Source organism: Alosa alosa, chromosome 22, assembly GCF_017589495.1.
Source record: "Alosa alosa isolate M-15738 ecotype Scorff River chromosome 22, AALO_Geno_1.1, whole genome shotgun sequence".
Lineage (NCBI taxonomy): Eukaryota > Metazoa > Chordata > Actinopteri > Clupeiformes > Clupeidae > Alosa > Alosa alosa.
The window spans coordinates 4,102,641-4,127,079 of NC_063210.1; the positions used below are offsets into that span (position 1 = coordinate 4,102,641).

Here is a 24,439-nt window from a genome sequence, read left to right on the forward strand (position 1 = left end):
AGGAGTTTAGTGTAGTAGTTCAGTTTTACTAGAGGTACGAAGTTAGACTAGTTGCCACAACAAAAGTTGGACAATCAAAAGGCAAGTTTTTTTTTTTTTTATTATGGAAATGCAAGACTGGCCGGCTAAATCTAAAATCTGACATTTTGGAAATTAGTGTGATTTTTCTGACAGTGCTTTCTGTACAGCAACTAATTCCAGCTGCTAAAAGAGAGTGCAGTGCACACACCTTGACATGCCATGTAAAACAGGTCGATGAAACTGATCCAGAATCTGCGGTTGCTGCAGGCAACCTCCACCAACGCAGGAATCAAGAGATGCGTAGTCGGAGGCGTTATGGCGTTCCCTGGTGGTGTAGGCCTGCTGTCATAGCGCAGAGTGCACATGCAGCATGTGCGTGGGAAGAAATTCATCGAAACCACGGCATTGTGTGTGGGTTTCTAAGGCCACAAATGATAGTCTAAGCAAACCGTTGCAGTGTTCTGGACAAGATAATACCTTACGTCTAAGCGCAGTAAGGATAAAGATACCAACATGTCGAATTTTGTGCAATTGCTAGACTTGGCCAAATGTATGGCTTTAACATCCTCATGGGTTTGTTACATTATGTTCTCATAGAATATTACATCTCCTGAGACAGATCTTTTAACTTTTAGATGATTTCTGATCCAAGCCTCAGTACTGCTGTATGTGAGTCCAGCTACCTATCTACTGGGAAGGAGGACGAGTAGGACTAATGTTGTAATGGTCAACATTTAATAATTCACATTTGTAAAATACATAAGAAGCATCAGATTAATACAAACATTTTTATTGTTACAATTTTTACATGCAGTAAAAAAATCCTGTCCCTCATGCAACCATAATGGCAATAGTGATTTAACAAAAAATGAATTGGCACATTTCTGATTTCTGACACACACACACACACACACACACACACACACACACACACACACACACACACACACACACACACATCTGACCTATGCTGTTAAGCAATAGTCCATACTTTAATGTTTTGCACTTATGTCACTGACCACAAGTATTTCCAGACTCTGATACTGAGAGGCAACTAAAACACAGTCAGCAAAGAGGAGTGGATATAATTACTGTTAGTGTAGTAGAGTAGAGTATCCGAGAATTTTACACGTAACATTGCTCCCTTTGCTTCTCTTTAGAAAAAGATAAAAAGTTAATGATAAAGATAGAGGACAAATAGAGAGGACTGAAAAAAGCAAGCGGAGAAAAAATCAATATGAGAAGGTGAAAGAGTGAATGTTCCATCCCAGGTCATATGAGAAGGTGAAAGCTCCAGGTGTGGTCAATGGCTGCAGATGACCTCACTCCTCTTCCTGTCGCTCTCCGTCTCCAGCTCCCTCCCTCTCCTCTCCCACCAGAGGCTCTCTGTCCCCTGCTGCCGCAGGAGGGGCTGCTGCGGACCTCTTGGTTGTTTTGTTCAGTGTCCCCCCCTACACACACACACACACACACACACACACACACACACACACACACACACACACACACACACGGTGGAACAGCACAAGGTACATTCAAAATCTCTATGTTAGCTCCATGTGGACGTTGCTTGGCAACAGCTCAGAGCAACTTTCATTGTGAGACTTATGTAAAAGACAGTTGGCAAAGTTCAGGGCCAGGAACAAATACAGCCACCCACACTGATGGCGTGACTAAATATAGTTGTGATGTGGGGGATCTCAGATGATCGCAGCCATAGTAGGGCTGTGTATTAGCAAGGACCTCACGATACGCATCACGATACATGGGTCACCATACAATACAGCACGATATATTGCGATACAATACATATTGCCATATATTGCAAAACGTCTTACCCAAAATGTAAACATAGAGCTGGAAACACAATTTGCTGTGTACCACCTGAGCAGTATAGATCACATTATACTGATAATTCAGCTGACAAATAATAAAAAGAATATCACAATAGCTGCATAGACATTTTTATACAGCCTAATGCTTTAATAAAACATATCCATATTTAGGGGCAGTGGCAAAACAATATATCGATATTTCAGTATTGAAAGCACAGCCCTAAGCCATGGTAAGGTGAACAGATTTCTGAGATGAAAACCGGGGACATTTCCAGTTGCGCTGTCAATATCATTACAATATCTATTGTTTTTATAAAGGGGAAACAATTCAGGTTCATTTATTTTCATCGGGGACAGGCCACCAAAAACAGGGATGTGACATCTAGTCACCCCTAAGCCATAGCAACTTCATTGCATCTCTCAGCCAATTAGTGCTGCCCACCTGTCGATGGTCCACGAAATTGAGGGCCGTTGCCGTGGCAATACAGCTGATGGTGTTGGCTAACATGAAGATCATCATCCTCTGCCATCGCCACAGTGGGATCTTTGCATCACTACACACACACACACACATTAGGAGAATGAAGTCTGAGAGTGAAATGATTATCCAGGTCAACCTACTGTCAAACTGACATTAAACATTAAAGAATGTGTATCAACTATGTAAAGAAGTGTATGTGCATATATCCAATAAAAACAAAATTGTGCTTAAAGGAATTATTCGGAGTAAAATGCATTTTAGATCAATTTACGGATGATTGGGAGTAAATACGTTGAGGTGACATCAAAATCATGTCATTCGGATGTGTTTTGAGAAAGTTCGATTTTACCGTTTTTAGTCAAAACTCGTTAGCCTGTTAGTGACCAGGGCATGTCATTTCGCCGTTACAAAACCGCTATTTTTATACCTCTTCTACAGTTCCAAACAACATTACACTTACGTGGTAGTGAGTAGAGGGCCCCTAAAGCCAAACCGAAGTATCCCGAGGTCTTTATGTGGTCGGATAGAGAGTCCAGAATGAATTTCATCAAGCCAGTACCTTTCCGGAAATGTTGCTGCTGCAGCTAGCATCTTTAGGGGAAAGTCTGTAGAATCTAGGAGTCGATTGCATCCGCGTCGTTGCCGACATCACGTCCACGTGACATTTCAAAATTCCAACCTGTTAGTAAGCTAGGGTTTGCTGTTGCATACAACTTCATTTCAATTTGAAAGAAATACTGGACTATGTTTTTAAAAAAAAAAAAAAAAAAAAAAAACGGCGACGAAATTGTGAATTTCCAGAGTGTGTTACTCCACACTCAGCAATCGACTCCCTACGGACTTTCCCTGAAGATGCTAGCTGCAGCAGCAACATTTCCGGAAAGGTACTGGCTTGATGAAATTCATTCTGGACTCTCTATACGACCACATAAAGACCTCGGTTTGGCTTTAGTTACCCTCTACTCACTACCACGTAAGTGTAATGTTGTTTGGAACTGTAGAAGAGGTATACAAATAGCGTTTTGTAGAGGCGAAATGACCTGGTCACTAACAGACTAACGATTTTTGACTAAAAACGGTAAAATCACACCCGAATGACATGATTTTGATGTCAACTCAACGTATGTACTCCCAATCATCCGTAAATTGATCTAAAGTGCATTTTACTCCGGATAATTCCTTTAATAAACATGTAGTATTTACTTATTTTCATCTTTTCTGCTATCTGTATACTTCTCTGTTCATTGGTACCTAGATTTGGTGCCCAGAATCTGCCCAACCACTAGGTTGGAAACTCCAATGCCAACCATTTGCACTGATGTAGCCAGGCCCATAGCCGTCCCCAGAGTTGCCTGAGGTACCACAAGAGGAATAGAAGGCCACATACTAGCCTGAAAAAACAGGAAAAGAAAGAACGAGACAAAAATATTTTAGAACTATATACAGTATATCTTTGATTTATAAATGTGCACGTTAGCATTTTAGTTGTTTACAGCCCTTTCAAATATTTTGTACAATATACCTTGGCACAATAAACATACAATATTAAGGTAAATAGCTTAGGATAGGACTCGTATGCATACGGTATATTCATACAAGTGAATGTGTGTGTGTCTTACAGCAGCAAACGAGTATGTGACTCCGAGCCAAATAGTGCAGATGAGAGGAGGGACAAAGGTGAAGGCCAGCAGGCCAAACACCGGCAGTGTGAGGACCGCACATAAGACAGCAAACACACCCCTCAGGCCGATGTAGTCCTACAGCATGCGCACACACACACACACACACACACACACACACAGAGAGAGAGAGAGAGAGAGAGCATGTATAACAAAAGGGTGAAATCGACTGGAACATACAGCAAGTGAAGAAGAAACCACACAATTATGTGAGTAAATAGAAGTAATTACAAAAGTGTGTAAGCATGTGTGCAGAATGTGGGTACGAGAACGCCTGTGTATGATGATGTATTTGTGATGTGCGTCTGCTTCCTCACAATAAGTATGCCCACAGTGGCGGAGAGCACCAGAGAGCTGTCATACACGGCTCCAGCGATGTAGGCTGCGTCCTTCTGCTCATAGCCGCTGTATTTGTCCTGGATGAACTTACTGCAGCACATCAAATCAATCATGTCAATATTAATGCTCACATGCCAGACCAGTCTATGTGTGTAAATGTGTGTGTGTGTGTGTGTGTGTGTGTGTGTGTGTGGGTGTGTACCTGGCGTCAGCGATGAATGGAAAGATGCCGTTGTAAAAGAACATGATGGTAAGCACCAGCAGCCAGTAGCGCAGAGACAGCAATCTCACATCTTGTATCCTCTTCATCCAAGCATAGACACACACAAACATAAACACACACACACAACAGTTTAGCAACATACAATATGCACGTTATATTTGCAATAGAGCCAGTCACATCACATACACACATCTGAGCTCCTGTTGAGCAGCACAAGGAGACAGTATACTCACCACTGTGCTCCTGTTGAGCAGCACAAGGAGACAGTATACTCACCACTTTGCGGGACTCCTCCTGTATCGCTCCGTCAAGACCCAGCTGTTTCATGCCCACCTTATCTAGAGCACTCACAGTGATGGCAGACAGGAAACCCAGCACACACAAAAGAGTGCCTGTGTCACACACACACACACACACACACACGCCAAAAGCAGTTAAAAGATTCAGTAGACAAGATCTGTGCTCTTTAACGCACAGTGGGAAGAGGCTACAGTGAGCGATGACATTCTATTTTAACTTGACATCAAAAAGTATCTGGCAAAAAATGACCAATAAACAGACTGTTTCCAATGGCATTGTGCTTGCTGAAGTTAGGTAATTCTGCTGTTTCGCACCTCCCCAGAGAGTCCACTGCATGCCATAGTCAGCCTCAAAGCGCTGCGTCAGAAAGAAGTTAAGGACCGAACCCAGTCTGGAGAATGCCAAGGTCAGACCAAACGCTAATGCAAGCTCCTTGCCACGGAACCAGAACGCTGTGATACGGTTCTGCACAACTGAAAACGAGAACACACACACACACACACACACAATTGATATAGCAGCAATGTCTTTGTGCCTGACATCTGCCATGTTTTGTGGTTTTCAGTCTATGTATAATGATTTAAACATCTCTCAGGATTCAGGGAATGATCAGTGCACTACATTACAGTGATCCTTCTTTTGCATTACAGTAACCCTTTATTTTTGAAAAACAACGCTACTGCATGCTATGGGTCTCACATACAACACAACAGTAATCTAGCTTATTAAAGTGTTTTCATGTGTGGGCTTATGGCAAGGAGTGTGGGCTTAGGAAAAGAGTGCACTACTTAAACATATGTTCCCACAGAAAGGTTGCTTTCCCCCATAAAATTGCTCACCACTATGAGACATAGCCATCACAAAGAGGGATTGCTGAAGTGCATTGATTATGCACATAGTTCAGTGTCTTAAGTCTAACTGATAGCGCTTGCCTTTAGGTCTAGCTATTCACTTAGCATTGATTTGGACAAGGCCTGCACAATGTGGGGAAATATCTCATTGTGATTTTTCTGACAGATATTGCTATTGCGATTGGATTTGTGATTTTGAAAGGGCCACCTCTGATTGGTGAGCATGACTAGCTCATGGGAAGCACAGTACTCCTGTTAGATGAGCTTGACCATAGACTGTTAGGTGAGCTTGACCATAGACTGTTAGGTGAGCTTGACCATGGACTGCTGTATGCGTCATCCCTGCTGCTCTGAGCTTTTGTGTTCTTACTGGTGAGGGAGCCGTTGCCGGAGCCGAAGAGCAGGCGGCCAGTGAGCATGAGTGGCAGCAGAGCCGAGGTGCCCTTAAAGTGGGAACCCAAAGCAAAGATGGCCGCCCCCAGCACCGTCAGGAAGGAGAAGAGGAACACCCCGACTGCAAGAGAAACAGCACTGTTAGCAACAGAATAAGTATATATACTCTTTTGATCCTGTGAGGGAAATTTGGTCTCTGCATTTATTTTTTGCAGTGAACACACACTGAGGTGAAGCACAGACTAATCCCGGCGCAGTGAGCTGCCTGCAACAACAGCTGGTCCTCGGGAAGCAGTGAGGGGTTAGGTGCCTTGCTCAAGGGCACTTCAGCCGTGCCTACTGGTCGGGGTTCGAACCGGCAGCCCTCCGGTAACAAGTCCGAAGCGCTAACCAGTAGGCCACGGCTGCCCCTACAGTGTCTGGATGGAAAAACTAAGCCTGGCTTACTGCGAAATATGAACCATCAAACTGCATACTTAGAGTTTTACATAGCCATATTAGGCTTACACTACCAATTCCACAACCCATTCCCAAGCACACACACACACACACACACACTACTTACAGCGATTTCCCAGCTTGTCAATAAGGAAGCCAGCCATAATCACCACCAGTGCATTTCTATGGGCACACCAGAGGAGAGTTTTTTATATTAAAGCAAACAGTACAACTTTTAAAAGCCAAACATGCATCATTAGAATGTGTTTGCGTGTATGGGGGTTGAATACTAACGTCCAGGCATAGATGGCGTAGAGCAGGTTGTACTCCTGAGGGGTCATTCCTAGACCCTCCACACACACCTCTGTAGTGTTTTGTGAGGTCCCATTAGTTACAGACGCGTTTGGACAGGTCAGATTCTGTTCAAAAATAGTTTAAACAAATAGTTAAAACAATTTGAAAATGACACAGGAGACAGAAGTGGTCCATACTGTATCCCACCATCAGGCACAGAGAGAGGTTAGACTTGCTAGTGTGCCAGTCTTAGTTCAACCAACAGAGACACTATTCACAAAGAAAAGCTTCAACATCATGAGTACACTGTCCAATCTTGTCTAATCAATGTGACCTCATTCTTGCAAGTTGATGAGCAATGTTCTGAACCCCTGCAATCAAATTAGCTTCACTGACTCACCCCCTGGAACTGATCTTGCAACACACTTGGGATGTCGAAACAGAAGTAGGAGCCGAACGTCAACAGGCAGTTGAAGAACAGTACCACAAAACGGTAATAGGCTGCAGCAAGAAAATACAGTACATTACAGTCGGATTGATGTTTTATGTTGATGACAGATAATATAGGTCTGGGCGTGTGAGGACACGCACGCAGGGTAATTAAAATGTCTCAAATCTGACATGACGAAAACAACTCAGTGGAACTTCGCAGCTAACCGGTTTAGGTCAGGTCGCATGTGTAATTTTAACACTGAATAAAATATCTCCAACAGAAGCCCAAAACGTTTACCAACTTTAGCCCACCTTTCTCAGCCGGTTTCGCCATTCTGTATAAAATTTCTGTGGAAGGAAGGAGAGACAGATTCTGCAGAGTAGTCTTATTTGTTTACATGCAACTCTCCATAGCGGCTGCTGCAGAAGCCTGTAAACTCATCTGATATCTATGGCATGATGGATGTGGCAGAGCCAAACAAGCTGATCACGAAACTGTTCCACATGATGTACCTATATTCCAAAAGGGCTAAACAGGAACTACCGCACTCGTGCACCAACGTCAAATCCGCCACCACATGACTGGATTATGATTGGCGCATGACCATTTTACTGTCATCATGTAAAGTAAACTGATTTGTTCATCTACTAGCACTGTGCACATGGAAATGATTATCAGTAGATAATTTAAGGATTTATAGGTAGTAGGTAGAAGGTATTAATAGCCGATACGGTGCATCTGGGTTTAGCTATTGCATTGGCGCAATTGTTACGCTTCATAATGTTCCTGTAAAGGTACTTAAAGATCATTTAAACTAAACATGTGAGGTCAATGTAACGTTAGCAGTATTAACAACATTGTGAGGTGATTTAAAACCATCTTTGCCAGACGTGTTATTGACCCACAAATTAGAGCCCGAGTTCTGCCTGCCGAGTTTCCGAACGTCATATGGTGTGCTTTAAATGTAGGCGACTAATCCATGTACAGTCTGGACAGCATCTCACCTGCACATAGCTGTCACGTTGACTCGAATGGCTTTTTAATGTTGCCTGATCAACAACAGACAATGACCCACTTTGCTACTGATTATGAGTAAATTAATGCACCATGCAGAAAAGTCTTTCGCGTTTCTCAAACATTGTTTTGTTGTATAAAAGATTGTCCCTCGTGCCCACCCGTATCCAGCCATGTGTTTTTGTTTGAAGTGGGAGATAAAATCCGGAATCGATGTTTTTGCAGGCGTGGGGATCAGTGGCTTTGATCAGTGTCGATACCAATCCTTCGGTATTTTTAACCATATAGACGACTTTTGAAGTGTTTAAAGAGAAGACTTGTGGTATAACGCAGAAGGTTAGCTACCGGTTTGGGCAACATAACTTAACCGTGCAATATAGCTATGTCTAAAAGAGTTTATGCCTGGGAATTATCAGATTCCGAAAGTGATTCAGAATGTAACATTAATCCTAAACAGACATACACGAACGTGACTGAAAAAGATAGTAACATTTTGCGTGTCCCTGAAATTACCAGAACTGGTGCGGACCATGGGACGCTATCGAACGCAGTCGTAGTACTTGATGAAGACGAAGGAGATGCGAAAGACGTACTTAAACCTCCGAACCAAACTGAGCCAAGAACCCCGAGTCCTGGGAAAAAACGACGGAATCGTGAGGAGGTTGATGCTGATCGCGCCAAAGCAGAGGAGAGAAGGGCAGAAAGAGAAAGAGCCAAACAGGAGAGACAGAAAAAGAAAGAGGAGAAAAGACTGGAACAGCAGAAGAGAAAAGAGGCTGCAGAACGACTCAAAAGTTACCGACCTGAAAATTATGTGAAGTGTCTAACAGTGCGAATCCATCCAGGTGAATGTCTCATCAAGGCTTAGTGGCAGTCAAGTGTTTGTATTTTGTGATGCTGCAATTATACACTCTCTCTCTCTTTCTCTCTCTCTCTCTCTCTGTCTGTGATAGTTTTACTGCAGGATGGAAGGTCGGATGTTTTGACCGAGACTCTTTCAGAACTAGAATGGAAGAGTTGTATAGAGCCTCATTCTCTGACTCATAGCATCACCTGGACACGATCCCTGCCTCAGGTAGCCACCCTGCTCTTTGCACACTCTTAGCTGTCTCAGATGATGGCAGTGTTAATGTAGGCAGAACTACATAAGGCTGCTGAGATACTCCATATAAACAACTGCTGTACACTCCTAAAGGACATTTTCATATAGGTAACATGTTGGACCACATTGTGTATTTAATTATCTTAGGAGAATTCTGAAGATGGAGAAGTTGAGGAAGAGCAGGTGCTTATGGTGATTTCTCTGTATGAGTTCATGGATGTAGTGACGTCAGTCAAACAGGTATGTTACAAATGCACACATATACTGCTAGTCTGCTACACATCTGTTGAGGAGTACGGTCACAAATATGTGATTAGAATGTTCGCAATCCGAGAGTTCCAAGATTTTCCCCATAAACTGTATAAAGAACACTGAAACTATAGATTGTTTGCGTAGAATTCTAGAAGGAACCAGGAAAATAATTCACTCTTCAACAGTTTAATAGCCTGACTGGTATACACAGCTGTGCTATGTGATTGAACAGCTCTGCCCATTCTCTTTTACCTTCAGCACCATACTCACACGGTCACATCCCGTATGCCTGTTATGCATCAGCAGCTAATAAGCTAGAAGCACTGTGTATCACACTAGTTTTTGGGTCCATTGATACAGTATACATTTCATTTGGAATGAGTGGAATAGGTGTTGTTAACATGTGCTTGTGGAATGGACTCAAACATGTGCTTATGAACATAGACTATATACTCATCAGAGTTACATTACACACATTTCAAAACAGATTTCTGTGTTTTTGTTTGACTAATTTAGATTTTGCAAGGTAACTCAAGTCAGCATGAGGAGTCCTCTCTGCTGACCGCACTGTCGGACCACCTGAAGACACATACAAGCTCGGTTGTGACCATGTTGGTGATGGGTTCTCAGCATCGCAAGTAAGTGCCCATGTGTTTCGGACTGTAAGACTATTTGGAAAAGGTTTCATTTGGTTGTGTGTTTGTATGTATGCGAGTAAGTGCATGCAGTTGTGTGTATGTGTGTGAGTAAGTGTGTTCTTAGACTGTTGTGCTTCTTTTTTGTCAGACGGGGTTCATGGTATCATTCTCACGGTGACCTGCGTTCTCAGTTGGGTATGGATGATGTGGAATTAGAAGAGGTGAGACGTCATATTTTACAGCACACAAACCAGTATGGATGCACACACAGATTCACATACAAAGAAACAGCAGCACAAGAGAAACTGTACAACTGAATTTGTATTTGTTTATAAGGTGTATGCCCTTAAAAAGCTATTGTCCGGTGTATTTTGTTATTCATATTTTTAAAGTTAGGGAGGAAAGTTAGCAAAGTTGATCACCCATGTTGCTAACATAATTAATTCTGGACAGGTGCTAGTGTACCTGCAGCTTTATAAGAGCGTGTGTGTCCACTTTCTGTACAACTGGAAGGAAGTCGCAGACCAAGTCTGCTCCTACACAAAGGCTCTGTCCAAACGTCCCTTCAAGTGAGTGCACTCACTCACCCCTTCTTTCTCTGTCCTCATTCACTCTCACTGGAAATAATTTCACCAGTAACAAGTTGATACCAACAGTGATAACTGTATAAGATGTGTGTGTGTGTTTGTTTACTCACAGGGCCATGTCCGAGTGCACTGAGCTGGGCTTCTGCGTAGACGGCGCGTGGGCGGCCGGCGCTCGGGTGGAGCGGGATGGAAAGGGTCTGGCCGCGGTGTGGAGCCGGCAGCTTCAGCAGCTGAACCGCGTCAGCCCTGCGGTGGCTGCGGCAGTGACCTCGGCCTACCCCTCCCCCCAGCTCCTGCTGCAGGTACTACTGTCACACACACACACACACACACACACACACACACACACACACACACACACACACACACCTGCCTACACTCTCACACCCACTGTGCGGACACACCAGCACATCCACCCACATCACAGTGTGAACCGGTAATACTGTGTCAATACAGTAATGAGCACAAAGGTTGTCAGAATATGCATGTGAAATATGCATGGTAAAAAATAGATTTTTGCCTTGTCCTTTACATAAACTCTTAACTTGTGATTGGCTATGTAATATGCTCACAGTAATGGAAATCAAGAATATGTGGTCATCTAGATTATTATTAGATTATTATGTAATGCATCTTGTTATAATCTATTTCTCCAGGCGTATGAGAAGTTGGATTTGGAGAAAGAGAGGCGTGGTCTGTTAGCTGACCTAACAGTGAAAGGCATGGTGAAGGAGAGGCGGGTTGGCCCTGAGTTTTCATCTCGTATCTATCGCATCCTCACTACGGAGAATTCTCAGCTAGTGCTGGACTAATGGTCATGGTCTCTGAATTAGCACATTCGGTTTCAGAATTGCTAGTGGTTCAGAGAAGAAAATCAAGCTTCGCCTTTATAATGTGATTTGGTGACTTCAGGCTGTAGAGGCACTCAAATGCACTTCATGCCGCTGGTTGTTACTACTCTATTACTCTGGGTTACTAATGTTTTTTACGTTGCAGATTAGGTTCTGTTTCGTATGTATGTGAAGATAGGAAAGCATATTTCATTCAGGAACTTTCAGTGTTGTACATAAATATTTTTATTGATTTTGTAATGGAATATGTAATGTATTGAATTAAAGCATATGAAGATATTCTTTTCAAACCTGTTTATTTTCTTCATTTTCATTTAGAAAAACATGCAAAGTACAAAGTACAAAAGTTCTGTAAATGTTTGCCTAAACAAGATTAAATCACCCAAACACAAACAATTACAAGCCTGTCAAAACAAAGAGATATTTGCAGAAAGCTTTTACAAACTTGGGTGAAAACTAATTTGTCACCTACCAACAATGGTTAAAAAAAACTATTTGGCCTCAGAAGATAAATTCAAACAGCAGATTAAAAGACACTAAGATTAGAAGTGCTAGGGTGAGAGACTGATTTAAGACTTATAATAAATTTGCTGCCTCTTGACATCTTCTGACATTTTCCTGTTAAGGATGAAATGGTGAGAAAATCCTCCCTGCACGAGGCTCTTTTTGTGTATGACTTGACCAGTTGTGGCCTGTTGAAGGGACAGACATTAATGGAGGGTATAACAAGTCTGAGTTTTTTGCGTTGGGGATGCGTAGCATAATTGTAGAACACTGGTTGGCTAAAGCCTTACAAGGTGCAAATAAGTTAGATGTTCTATTTCTTCATTTTAAGGTATTGACCATTACAAAGGGTTATACAATTAACTTCAACATTTTACTCCGTGCCTATGAAGATTTTGCCACATTGATGGTGACATTGGCTCCTGAAAAGGGAAGAAATGAAGGAGGAATTGCCAGAGTGATACCTGAGTAGGCTGAGCTACCTATTCAATTAGTCCACTAATTCATTGATGAGATTAGTCTTTAGTTTCTTGCATGCATGAATGCACATATTACCTTCAGCAATAACAAAAATGTCTGGATACTCTCTCAATTACCGGAGCCCCTATAAAATATGCAGAAACCTTCACATAATGAAAAACACACACATACCCACACATTCACAATCTTTCTTCTCTCAGAGGTGTAAAATAATCAAAAAAACACTGAAAAAGTTAAAGTGTCTTTTAGAAAATGGTTACAATCAGTCAAAGTCAGTCTGTTCAATCAGAAGCTACTTATATGTGTCCAAATGGTGGACGGATGGCAGGGAGTGGACAGAAGGCTGGGGGACATGTGCCATACATTTGAAAGGAGAGTTTGCAAGGGGGAATAAGAGGTGTATGTAGAATATGTGTCTGGGTGCTTGGGAAGTGACCAGGCCTCACGTCCACCTGCAGCGCTTTCTCTGGCAAGTCTCGGGGTCGGAGGCACAGCTGTCGGTGTCGCTGTCGGACGTGGCAGCCTCAGCTTGGGCGCCGCTGTAGTCGGGCATCATGGGGTACGAGGGTAGGCAGGAGGGACACAGCACTGGGTCCGTCGCCTCGGCCCCAGGGCCGGGGGCAGCCAGCGGGCGGCGCAAGTCCACCTTGGGGCCGGGGCTGTCGTCGTAAGAGTCCGAGCTGGAGCAGTAGTCGCTGTCGTCCAGCTGGTTGGTGTCCGAGTCGCTGTCGTCGTCGCCGCTGGAGCTGTCCAGGCTGAGCACCCAGCCCAGCTGAGTTTGCAGTAGCTTGCGCAGGCCCGGCGGCAGCGGCAGCACGCTCAGGGTGTCGGCCGAGGGTGGCATGACCTGGCGCAGGCGGGCACAGCATAGGTACTGCAGCGAGGTGGGCACCGAGCTCGAGCGGATCATCTTCATGCTGCTCTTGGCCGCCGTGGAGCAGACCATCGGGTAGAGCCGCTTGTTCTGCAGCTGACGCGCTGCCACACCTGCAGCACAGCAAAGGCAATGAGGAGATGAGTAAAGATATTTGCTCAGATAAATGATATCCCACTGCAAAATGCCAAAATAGAACTCTGGATTTCAGGGCATGGTGGGTTTATTAAATCTTAGGGTATCTATTTGTCACATTGAACCAGACAGATTGACAGATTGTAATAGACTTGCAATAAACATTGATATCATTTACACATTGAAAGGATTATTTACACGCTGACAGTCACCAATTGAAACAGAACCATAATCAATTCAAGTCAATTGTTAAAACATTTTACATAATTATTAGATAAAACCCTGGGGAGTGTGTGATTCCTTACCAATGCATCTACGGTTCTTGTAAAAGGTCAGGGTTCCATGCCAGCTGTCCAGGTGAACCCCAATGATAGAACCCTGCCCGAACCGTGGTGAGAAGCTCACCTTCGATCCCTTATGGTGCAGGAGACCTGTACACCCCACACCCCACAACACACAGTGAAAAAATGCACCCTGAAGGACCAGTGCACAGTAACAGTGAGTGAGAGTGCAACAACAAGAATTTTGTGAAAAACGAGAATCAGCTGATTTAGTTCCTGTGACTTAGTCCTTCCTTACTGATATTATTTGTCCAGGAAACATGACAGCATGAAGGCTCCTTCGTCTCACCAGCTATCCAAAGGCACATGAGTTCTACATGGAGTCAGCAGAACAGTAGTGTTCCTCAGCCTAGCGCACAGGAACCTCCGCATGCTAGTATTTTGTGTCTCAACCTAGCGCACAGGAACCTCAGCATGCTAGTGTTCCTCAGCCTAGCACACAGGAACCTCAGCATGCGCTTGGTCTCCTCTGGCCCTACCGTCTGTCTAGTGCATCTCAGTCCACTCTGCTGCTGACCGTGTCTGTTCCACCATCTGTTTGCCAGTGTCCTCATTGCGTCTCTTGCCAACTACCTCTCTAAAGCCTCTCTCACCATTGCAGACAACCTGCTAATTCATCTACCTACGTAAGATGTAACTGTGAACTCTTAGTCAATCAAGTTTTCTACGTATGTCTCCCTCTGTCCACAAATCACTCCTGGCAAACTGAATACAGTCTATGCAGGTTATAGGCTATGCAGTTTATAGGCTATACAGGTTATTGAGGGGATATAGGCTTATCTGATTTTGAGCAGATAACAGAGCAGGGACATCTAGCTAAACACTGAGCTTTGGATCCCTACAAACAGCGCAGACAGTGTGCTCATTTGGTATAAAGCCCAATAGCATCATGTCACACACACACACACACACATGCAGCTTCATGATGGTGAATTAAGTTATAGATTGTAAGCTGTGCATAGTTATATAAATAACACAACTGTAAATCTCCATAAGTATGAGGGTTGAGTCAGTGCTTTTGAATGCCTGATTATATAAGTTGGACAAAATCCTTCAAAAAATATGTCAACATGCTAATTCACTTGTCATTTGTAGAAGGAAATCCCTTGGAAGTTCAGATACATTTGCAACTTGATCACATTCTAACCATCAGTTCATATTGCCATCAGTAATAAATTCTATGTTTATCAGACTGTATGGAAATGAAGGACAGAGTCAGAATGGCAGGGTCTGGCTCTAATCCCTCTAATGGTCATTAACTATGCCATTTCAGTGAATATGCAACTGAGGGGTGTGAGGCCTCACCTGTGTAAGAAAGACCCCAACTGTCTCCGTCAGTGCCCAGCAGACTGCAGAAGCTGTGCCTGAACTGGTCAAGATTCACCTCCGACGTCCCGACACCAACCATCTACACCAGACACCCACAAATGTTAAAATCAAACTGTTTCAAAACTACATGAAAGAAACACCACATTTGAATAGAAAAAAGGAGAAGGAGGTAAAAGAAGGTGGCACTCGCACCATATCAGTTCCGTAGACTGGTGACGTCATCTTGATCTCCCAGAAGTGCTGTCCATCTGCAAGTTCTTTGGTTCCACGGATGGCGGCCGTTCCACAACTGTACTCCGAGTGGAAACTCACTTTCCGGTCGGAACAGCTCAGGTACGTGGAGGACGACTTACAAGTGTCATCCCACACCCAGTCACAAGCTGTACATCACACACAGACAACCACAGATGTTAGTACCATAATAGTGCCGCAGTATTTAAGTATCATCTGCATATCTACCATTATCTCCATTCCTCATTCTGAAAGAAACATGCACATGCACACACTTACTCTGATCCTCCTCTCCACACGCACAGTCAGCCAGGATGGTGACTCCAGCGGAAGGGTCACAGCTGACCTCAGTCTGGTTGGGGCATTGGCAAAATGACTCCCCTGTGACGGGCACCACAAGGGGCATCACCGTAGAAATGGGCAGCGACACTGCCTGATACTCGGACTCTGAATCCGACTCGTTAACCTACAGACAGACAAATAGAAGGCAGAGATTTGGAGAGTGTCTGATTCTGGTAGGTAGGGTGCATACATATACGGTTAGAGCTTTCAAAGACAAATCTAGGTAGACTAGCAAACAGTATGTGAACAGTATGAACATGGGGGGCATAAGTCATTTAATGGTAAAAACAGCCTGATGCACAGACACAGGCAGACATAAGCTCACCGACAAACTGGGACACAGAAAGGCAGGCAGGCAGGCAGCAAGAGAGCCACAGATGGACATACAGAGGAAGGCTCAAACATACTTCAAAACTGTGGAAACAGTGCCTCCTCTTGAGCTTCTTTCCTTTTTCACTTCTCAGAAGTTATTGCTTCTTTTACTGTCTTTCTTTGCACTTGTGGACTATGAACTATAACTCTTGCTAACTATTTTTGTGAAAGTTTCTGGAATATTCCAAAGCTGCTAAGACTGGAAAATCCTTCAAACCAACTCTGAGCACACTTATCACACCTCGGCCAGTAGTCACACGCGCCCCCTTTCCCCAAAAAGGAGGGCTGCCACCAGCTGAGGTGCAACCCAACCTGCTGCCTAACTGGACAGAGGCCAGCTGAGGTGCAACCCAACCTGCTGCCTAACTGGACAGAAATCAGCTAATCTCTGACTGGCCCCACCAACAATCTCAAACTCTGACTGGCGAGACAACCTGTCTGCCAGGAATAAGCATGTGCTTAAAATACTACAGAGAGAGAGAGGGAGAGAGCGAGGGGGGGGGGGCAGAACACAGAAAAAGCTGTTCATATATGGGAATATAGAATATGAAAAACTCTCTCATTTCCATATTCCAACACCAGCCTGATTTATTCAGAATGTTGACTCACTCAATCCTGTCTTCATAAAACTTCTGCTAAATCTATCCACATGTTCACACCTCTGCCCAAAAAGTCCATAAATGCAGTGGACGTAATAAATACAGTGGATGTAATTTAATGTTTATACATGTGACATGAGACATCTGACCCCTTTTAGACATGAGACATCTGACTCCTCACCTCTGATGTCAGCATTGTCCACTTTGCTGATTGGCAGGACAGCATAATGGATGTGGCCTCAGGCGCTGTTCCACTCCAGATGCATCTCTGGGCACGGTAATCCCCAAATCAAATCAACCAAGTCAACACCTGTTTTCTAACACTGATAAACACACACACAATAAAATATTAACACAAACTCTTTGAACGACAAAATAATTTACGAGTCTCTTAGGCTCATTTTTTTAAAGGCTCTTTAAAAGAACTTTACCCTCCACGTTGGCTAGCGCCACACAGACTTAAGACATTGTCTCTGATTATATCATGAACGCATACACATACACTTGCTAGGCTCTCTCTCTCTCTCTCTCTCTCTCACACACACACACACACACACACACACACACACACACACACACACACACACACACACACGCACACGCACACGCACACGCACACACACACACACACACACACACACACGAACACTTGATACACAGGGCCACTGGTGCTGTGGTCCACTAACCTCTTTACTGATTTTAGGCCATGAGTCCACACATGGGTCCACATAACTCAGCGTCTCAACATCCATGTCATATTACATGCACACGTTTACATAGACCGTGACCCTTAGTCCTTCAGTGCCTGGCTACCGGCGCTTCTCAGAATTCTTGCGACAGCCCGGCAAGATTAGGCCATTCAAGCTGTCTTGTAACTGATACACCTGCTGCCACACACACACTCACACAAACTCTTGCTGGCAGGCCAACCTTCACAGGTGCACGGTGCACGAGTTAATTGATAGCTTATTTGTTACACTCAGAGGAACCGAAGCGTGGCCTGATTTTTAAGGTAGCCATAAACACACACACACACACACACACACACACACACACACACACACACACACACACACACACATAGGGATACAATAGATTCTGGACACCTACAATCCACTGTAGGCTACTGACAGCTGCATATATTGCTATGCCTATCCATAGAGCACTGGCAGAATCGGGTTTCATGCTATGAGGAGATACTGTAACACACATGCGGGGGAATAGCCTACCACAGAGCCATGTCTCTGACATACACACGCAACTGATGTTGCAGATATTTGCTGACGCGCGACATAAACTATTCTGACCGCGGGCATGCGGTCTTGGCATAAACACATTTGTCACCTGATAAATTAATTCAAAACAACTTTATTTCTAGTTGAAGACATGATCCTTTATGTTAAAAAAACAATCCCAAAGGCAGCATAGGGAAACTGTCTTAATGACAAAAACAATTTACCATGGAATAACGCGTAATAGCCTAATAAATTGAGTGACATTTCGTCCACAATGCCACAGACTAAATGAACAATTAATCTCACACACACACACACACACACACACACACACACACCACGGCACCACGGTAAGCTACCCCTTGATATTTCATTATACACTTATCCAAGTCTGAAACCTCACAAAAACATATATCAGGCTTTAGTATATTAACAATATTTTACTCTCCCAGCGTTATCGTATGAAGTTGCCTACCTGATTAAACGACCGCTTGCCTTGTCACGTTCTGTCACGCTTGTCCGATTATGATCCACTGCTGTGTGGCGTCAGATGTCCAAGACTTCGTGACCCATTTCACCTCATGGCAGACGTAAACAGTAAAGTTGTCTGCGCCCTCCCTCACCTGCACCTTATTGGATAAAGACGTCAATTGGGAGGAGCCAGACCTAAGCACCTTCCATAGGATATCGTGATGGTTAAAAACTGACAACACCTCCCTGTAAAAGAAAAAAAATATTCATGAAGAATGAAAGGCCCCAGTGCATTGAGTTAGGCCTACAATATATAATAATACAATTATAATAATACAATAATTAATATGATACAATAATGTGTCGCTTAGTACTTGGCTTGACAACAGGCCTTTATCACGGCAGCCCACGGGCAACTGAAGCAGGGCTGTTCACTTTCCTGTTGGCAGGAAAACCACAGGTGTTCCTAAAAACATTAACGAGGCCTCTGGTTGAAGTAACTGTGGCCGAATCTGACACTTAATTAGAAACACCTGTGCTCACACAGGAACAGGGCTGTTCACTTCCTACTTCGGCTGCCGTGATAAAGGCCTACTATGGGATAAATGATCAGATAGCCTATTGACACAGAGTGATCACATGTAATTCAGTTTTTCCCAAACTGTATGTTGGTACCTATTGATCTGACACACTTCTGGAGTGCTGTTAGAGATGGTGAAAATGCTGTTATTTGTGTCATTTTTGAGTGAATACATTTAAATGAATGTGAAGTTATAATAAACATTCTCAGCACTGATTTAGGCTCTTCAACTAACAGTGCCCTAAATATGTCCTGTGACATAGATGTTGTGCACTGATTTCTCTGCGTGCATATGAGGAGTCAATAAAATGTTGCTAACAATGGAGACAAAGGTAATGGTTGTGAAACCACACTTCAAAATGTCACACACAAAAATATTACGTAGGCCTAGGCCCACTGTGCCTAGCATATATCACAAGTTAGCCTAGCAACCACTTGAAAGGTCATTGGCTCTCTTCTGTTGTTCTGATATAACAGGGCTTCCCTACAGCTTTAAACATGGGCACAGAAGTGTGGCATAGCCTAGTTGGAAAAGCTTGGGCAATGTCACATGACTTAAGGGTTTATCCATAGTTACAGTCATGACTTCATGTGTGACCATGAACGTAAGGCCTATGGCCAGGGATGTTATATTTTGAAATCACAGATCAAATCATTTATCATTTGAAATTAATTTTGGAAAATTGACAAAATAGGTCTACACTATTTATGTTAATTAACTCACAATGTTCCCTAAACTCTTCCTTCAAGATTGTCATTGCTTAAGCACAGGTTATAAACAGAGGAACACCAATGCTGTCACCTTTTGTCTAATCCAGGTATTTCAGTAGGCTACAACGTAGGTTGGCCTATTAACGCATCTGTCATCTGCTTAGGCCTACTTTGTCAATCAGGGGACGGCGCTGTTGGCTCTGACTTGGCTGTGCCAGAGAATGTCTAATAGACGGGCACTGGCTGTGCTTGGAGATACACTAGACACACGATGCACAAGCCACGATCACTTTGATTGGCTTCTAATATCCGAAAGGCGGGCGTTCGACTGTTTCTGGAGACCTGGATGGTTCTTTTTCGGAAGTGACGCATGTGAATGCGGAAGAAAACTTTGATCAGCTCCTGTCGGCATGGAAGAAAGTAGCGGTATGTAACCGTCTTACTAGTTATTTAGCCAATATATTTATATTGAAAGAATGTTGCCATTTGATTAATTGTGTAACCAACCAGTCAGTTAGTGAGCAGTGTAGCCTCCTACTAACAAATTATGGTAGCGGTGCAGTTTGCTGTAACTTCGTCACATGATTTCCTAAACCGGATCATTTCTGCAACCGAACTATTTTCCCCCCGAAAGGCGAGCTATTCAAAGCTTCACTTACAATAATTTCATTATTTCCGATCATTTTATTTACACTACATGCTTGGTTGTACCTCTCCTTCTCACTTAGATCGAACAAGCCTCTCACAGGTCCGTCGGGTCGTCCTGGTACTGTCAGGTAAAGGAGGTGTCGGGAAAAGCACCATCACTACAGAACTTGCACTGGCCTTCCGACACGCCGGTAAAAAGGTAGGCTACGACTTGGGAGATAGTCTCTCTGCAATCTGTTTTAAAACATGAAGGCCTACCTGTTCATTTCTGATGTAGCCTACTCTGTGACCAGAGAGTGTTGGCTGTCGGACTAAAGTTCACGACGAAGCACATAAACAGAAGGGATTTGTTTGTCTTAGGTGGGCATTCTGGATGTGGATCTATGTGGGCCCAGTATTCCGCGCATGCTGCGAGTGTGTCGGCCGGAGGTGCACCAGTGCGAGTCGGGCTGGGTGCCCGTCTATGCAGACACCCAGCAGAGCCTCGCGCTCATGTCCATTGGCTTCCTGTTGGAACACCCAGATGAGGCTGTGGTATGGAGGGGCCCCAAGAAAACAGGTATCAGCTCTGACACTGAATGCACGCTCTGGCTTCAGAAGATGAAGAGCCTCTTACATGGAAGTTCTGGAATATCATGTCTATTCCAGACATTTCACATTTCATCATTTTTGGGGCAAAGTCATGGAATATCAGGGAATTTTGTTATAGCAGTTTAAAATGTACTGGCCAAAATACATTAATACAAATATATTTCCACACAGAATTGATATCTGGTTATTAGCTTTACGGCTTGCTTGAGTAGCTAACTGTGTTTATTCAATGCCTATTTAATCATCTCCCGCAAGTAAAAGATTATTGACCGCTATGCGGGTGCTCTGAAATCATTCATTAAAGTGGGAACCCTGAATGAGAGTAACAGTGCTGTGTTTCAGTTGCCAACGTTCCTCACCTGACATCCTGTTGTTTCATCCAGCTCTGATAGGTCAATTTGTGAGTGATGTAGCATGGGGTGAACTGGACATCCTCTTGGTGGACACGCCGCCCGGAACATCAGATGAGCATCTGGCCGTGCTGGAGAATCTCCGCAAACACAGAGTGGACGGTGCCGTGCTGGTCACCACTCCACAGGTACAACAGCTGCGCTGAAATACTAACCACACGGCTGAAATGCATACTATCCATGACCCGGCCATCATGATGACTTGGATGAAGGTGTTTGCTTGTTCCTCTGTTGTGTGTATTGTAAAGGTAGTATCAGTCCTCTTCTCATGGTTGTGTGTGTGTGGCAGGCGGTGTCAACTGGAGATGTTCGGCGAGAGATTACCTTCTGTAAGAAGACAGGCGTACGTATCCTCGGGCTTATTGAGAACATGAGCGGCTTCGTGTGTCCACACTGCTCCGTGAGTGCTCACACAGACACACACACACACACACACACACACACACACGTACATGCATGACCACACATGACCTTCTCTCCCACACGTCGTCCCTCCCCTCCCACACACACACGATCCCTCTCCCCCACCACACACTCAAAACTTTACCACAGCTTACAACTTCACATGTAGATATTTAAAAAAAAAAAAACAACCTTGTGATTCTTTTATTTTGGAAATACCAGTGCACATGTTGTGATAAGCACATTGCTTTGTTAGGCTAGAAAGCTTAAAGTGGTCAGATATGGGGCTTAAAGTGGTCAGATATGGGGCAGGTTAGTCCTAGAGTCAGCAGTCAGGTGATTCCATCACAGGCCTCCTGTCTGTGGAATGGAAAAGTGTTTCTTTTAACTTCACATTCATTTAAATGTATTCGCTCTTACAAAGAAAATGACACACATAACAGCATTTTCACCATATGCCTCAGAGAATTCTCTTGTCATTAGATGAGCTTTTAGATTCCTGTTTCAGTACTGTTGAGGCTGTTATGATATGCATATCTATGGCATATATTTTCAAACAGTTTTTATTGTATATGTAAATGAACAACTATGCTAACAACCTATATTGTGAAATCCCTGACAAGCCTATGTTCACTTTGTGTGTGTGCAGGAATGCAGTAACATCTTTTCCAAAGGTGGGGGAGAGGAACTGGCCAAGTTGACAGGGTCAGAGTTTCTGGGTAAGAGGCTGCTGCCCTGCTTCACTGCTAATCTTAACCACTAGATGGCAGTGCAGCCCACTAAAAAATTGTCACTCGGTTTGCCTAAATTTTTTTATCCATTTCAAACTGACTATCTGGGAGAGTGTTGTAAACAGCAGATTCTGCTTGACATGTACGTTTCTCTGACACGTTAAGCAATGAGCCTAGCTGTGCTATCAGCCATGCTAGCTGATGGACCCCCTCTCATCTAGAAACAGGCAAAGCTCAAGGTCACTCCCGCTCCACAGATCACCAATAGGCCTGCTGTGCCTGGGAGTGGGTGTGCAGCAGATGAACTGCTGTCACTCCCTCAGGCTCTCCAGACAGCAGTCAGATCTCCATTAGTGCCAGTGATGCCACGACAGACTGGTTGATCAATAGCCTATCAGTAATAAATGATGCACATGATCGGCTCTTTACTGCCACATGGCACGAATGGAGCTAAATATCAGGAGATAGCAGTGCTAGTCATTTTTGAAACTGGGCTAGCTGCATGGGTACATACTAGAGGTGTAAAGGTACATGTATTCACACTGAACTGCTTAAGCAGCAGGCCTTTTTGCTTGCGGACAATGTTTCAAATTCAAATTCCCCACACAAACATATGAAGTAGCAGGCCATATATCAGTTTAGTCAATTAACGTTTGACCCCTTTTCAAACTACTCTTCCTGTTGCACATCAGCAATATTGTTAGTGAATTTTAAGTTAGCAGTACCTACAGGCTTACTGTACCGAAAATGAACCGAACCGTGGCTTCAGAACTGAGGTACACACAGAACCGTGACTGTGTACCGTTATACCCCTAGTATACAGAGGCATCCTACAAACATTGAGAGGTCATTTTAGTTATAAATGAAGTGTCAGACATTGATGTCTTATAAAAGAAGGCCTGCTATTGTTGCGTAATGGACATAGCCAGTATGTTATTCAGTTCATGGGAGAAATGAAAATCACATGCTAAACTGACCCAAAACCATTTCAACATAACCAGATTTTAGGAGGAATGAAAATGTCTTATTACTGTATCAGACTTCTAAGGACATTCATACATACAGTCAGTGCTGATATGCATTATTTTCCCCATTTACATTTGAATGTGATGTATGGAACACATGATAGCAGATTAATATTATTGTCCAAGAGCTGCTGTGAATCAGAGCTGGAATGTGTTTGTTTTAGGCTGTGTGCCACTGGACCCTCAGCTGACGCAGAGTCTTGAGGAGGGCGAAGACTTCCTGCAGGCGTTTCCTAAGAGCGCCACCTTCAGTGCCATCAACACTATTGCAAACACCCTGCAGAGCAGGCTGGAGGATGACTGACTTCTCCAACCACACATCCACTTATAGTCCCAAGTCTGCACTGTAGTTACATGCTTGCATAAATCATTTATATATTGTGTATATGTGTATTGTTACTTTGCTAAATCTTGAATTTTAAAAATAAAATGATTTTGTAACTTACTTGGGGTAGTCCCATTCCAACTGGTCAGTCTCTTCCTTGAGGGGGGTCCAAAAGACTTCAGTGGTCTGAGATACTGTGTTGCTGAGACCCAGTGTTTTGCAGGAGTTTATTAGAATAATGAAATTACCCATTTCAAACCATGCTCATGTGTTTAAATGATAGTTAATGTAATTACATTAACTATCATCTAGAGGCCAAATGGAGTCACCCAACTTGACAGTTGAGAGGTTTTGACTTTAGCTATTAACCTT

The 24,439-nt window shown here is 43.6% G+C and overlaps 4 protein-coding genes across 6 annotated transcripts; 2 read left to right on the forward strand and 2 right to left on the reverse strand.

The window, feature by feature from the left end:
• Positions 1-795: 795 nt before the first annotated feature.
• On the reverse strand, positions 796-7,771 carry mfsd1l (major facilitator superfamily domain containing 1-like). The gene is made up of 13 exons (XM_048233314.1): positions 7,599-7,771; positions 7,255-7,355; positions 6,855-6,979; positions 6,688-6,743; positions 6,100-6,243; positions 5,193-5,351; positions 4,855-4,970; positions 4,558-4,658; positions 4,334-4,445; positions 3,957-4,094; positions 3,589-3,728; positions 2,299-2,410; positions 796-1,472 (listed from the first exon to the last, which is right to left on the reverse strand). Exons 1-13 carry the CDS (start codon positions 7,618-7,620, stop codon positions 1,344-1,346), a joined length of 1,455 nt encoding a protein of 484 aa, XP_048089271.1. The 5' UTR covers positions 7,621-7,771; the 3' UTR covers positions 796-1,343.
• A 725-nt stretch (positions 7,772-8,496) lies between these two features.
• LOC125287791 (probable crossover junction endonuclease EME2) lies at positions 8,497-11,957 on the forward strand. The gene is made up of 8 exons (XM_048233818.1): positions 8,497-9,146; positions 9,255-9,376; positions 9,551-9,643; positions 10,172-10,293; positions 10,442-10,514; positions 10,747-10,862; positions 10,993-11,182; positions 11,537-11,957. Exons 1-8 carry the CDS (start codon positions 8,684-8,686, stop codon positions 11,690-11,692), a joined length of 1,335 nt encoding a protein of 444 aa, XP_048089775.1. The 5' UTR covers positions 8,497-8,683; the 3' UTR covers positions 11,693-11,957.
• Positions 11,958-12,010: 53 nt separating this feature from the next.
• Positions 12,011-18,785, reverse strand: LOC125287792 (SPRY domain-containing SOCS box protein 3-like). Of its 3 annotated transcripts, none has more exons than XM_048233819.1 (7): positions 18,649-18,785; positions 17,120-17,261; positions 15,905-16,091; positions 15,587-15,774; positions 15,371-15,473; positions 14,030-14,155; positions 12,011-13,702 (listed from the first exon to the last, which is right to left on the reverse strand). In XM_048233819.1, exons 2-7 carry the CDS (start codon positions 17,162-17,164, stop codon positions 13,158-13,160), a joined length of 1,194 nt encoding a protein of 397 aa, XP_048089776.1. In that variant the 5' UTR covers positions 17,165-17,261; positions 18,649-18,785; the 3' UTR covers positions 12,011-13,157. The 3 variants fall into 3 exon arrangements, with proteins under 3 accessions (XP_048089776.1, XP_048089777.1, XP_048089778.1); XM_048233820.1 differs by lacking the exon at positions 18,649-18,785 and adding an exon at positions 17,625-17,821; XM_048233821.1 differs by lacking the exon at positions 18,649-18,785 and adding an exon at positions 17,370-17,456.
• Positions 18,786-20,252: 1,467 nt separating this feature from the next.
• Positions 20,253-24,187, forward strand: nubp2 (nucleotide binding protein 2 (MinD homolog, E. coli)). The gene is made up of 7 exons (XM_048233823.1): positions 20,253-20,361; positions 20,664-20,782; positions 20,944-21,142; positions 21,558-21,712; positions 21,874-21,984; positions 22,636-22,705; positions 23,907-24,187. Exons 1-7 carry the CDS (start codon positions 20,346-20,348, stop codon positions 24,044-24,046), a joined length of 810 nt encoding a protein of 269 aa, XP_048089780.1. The 5' UTR covers positions 20,253-20,345; the 3' UTR covers positions 24,047-24,187.
• The last annotated feature ends 252 nt before the right edge of the window (positions 24,188-24,439 follow it).

Excerpts from the sequence above, each read along its gene's own strand:
- LOC125287791 (XM_048233818.1), top strand. The coding sequence starts at position 8,684 with ATGTCTAAAAGAGTTTATGCCTGGGAATTATCAGATTCCGAAAGTGAT. Across the intron at positions 9,147-9,254 it reads AACAGTGCGAATCCATCCAG|TTTTACTGCAGGATGGAAGG; the intron begins GTGAATGTCTCA and ends TGTCTGTGATAG. Across the intron at positions 11,183-11,536 it reads CCCCCCAGCTCCTGCTGCAG|GCGTATGAGAAGTTGGATTT; the intron begins GTACTACTGTCA and ends CTATTTCTCCAG.
- nubp2 (XM_048233823.1), top strand. Across the intron at positions 21,143-21,557 it reads GAGGGGCCCCAAGAAAACAG|CTCTGATAGGTCAATTTGTG; the intron begins GTATCAGCTCTG and ends TGTTTCATCCAG. Across the intron at positions 21,985-22,635 it reads TCGTGTGTCCACACTGCTCC|GAATGCAGTAACATCTTTTC; the intron begins GTGAGTGCTCAC and ends GTGTGTGTGCAG.
- mfsd1l (XM_048233314.1), bottom strand. The coding sequence starts at position 7,620 with ATGGCGAAACCGGCTGAGAAAG. Across the intron at positions 4,446-4,557 it reads CCATTCATCGCTGACGCCAG|TAAGTTCATCCAGGACAAAT; the intron begins GTACACACCCAC and ends GATGTGCTGCAG. Across the intron at positions 3,729-3,956 it reads TCACATACTCGTTTGCTGCT|GCTAGTATGTGGCCTTCTAT; the intron begins GTAAGACACACA and ends CTGTTTTTTCAG.
- LOC125287792 (XM_048233819.1), bottom strand. The coding sequence starts at position 17,164 with ATGCTGTCCTGCCAATCAGCAAAGTGGACAATGCTGACATCAGAG. Across the intron at positions 16,092-17,119 it reads GGACAATGCTGACATCAGAG|GTTAACGAGTCGGATTCAGA; the intron begins GTGAGGAGTCAG and ends GTCTGTCTGTAG. Across the intron at positions 15,775-15,904 it reads GTGTGGAGAGGAGGATCAGA|CTTGTGACTGGGTGTGGGAT; the intron begins GTAAGTGTGTGC and ends TGTGATGTACAG.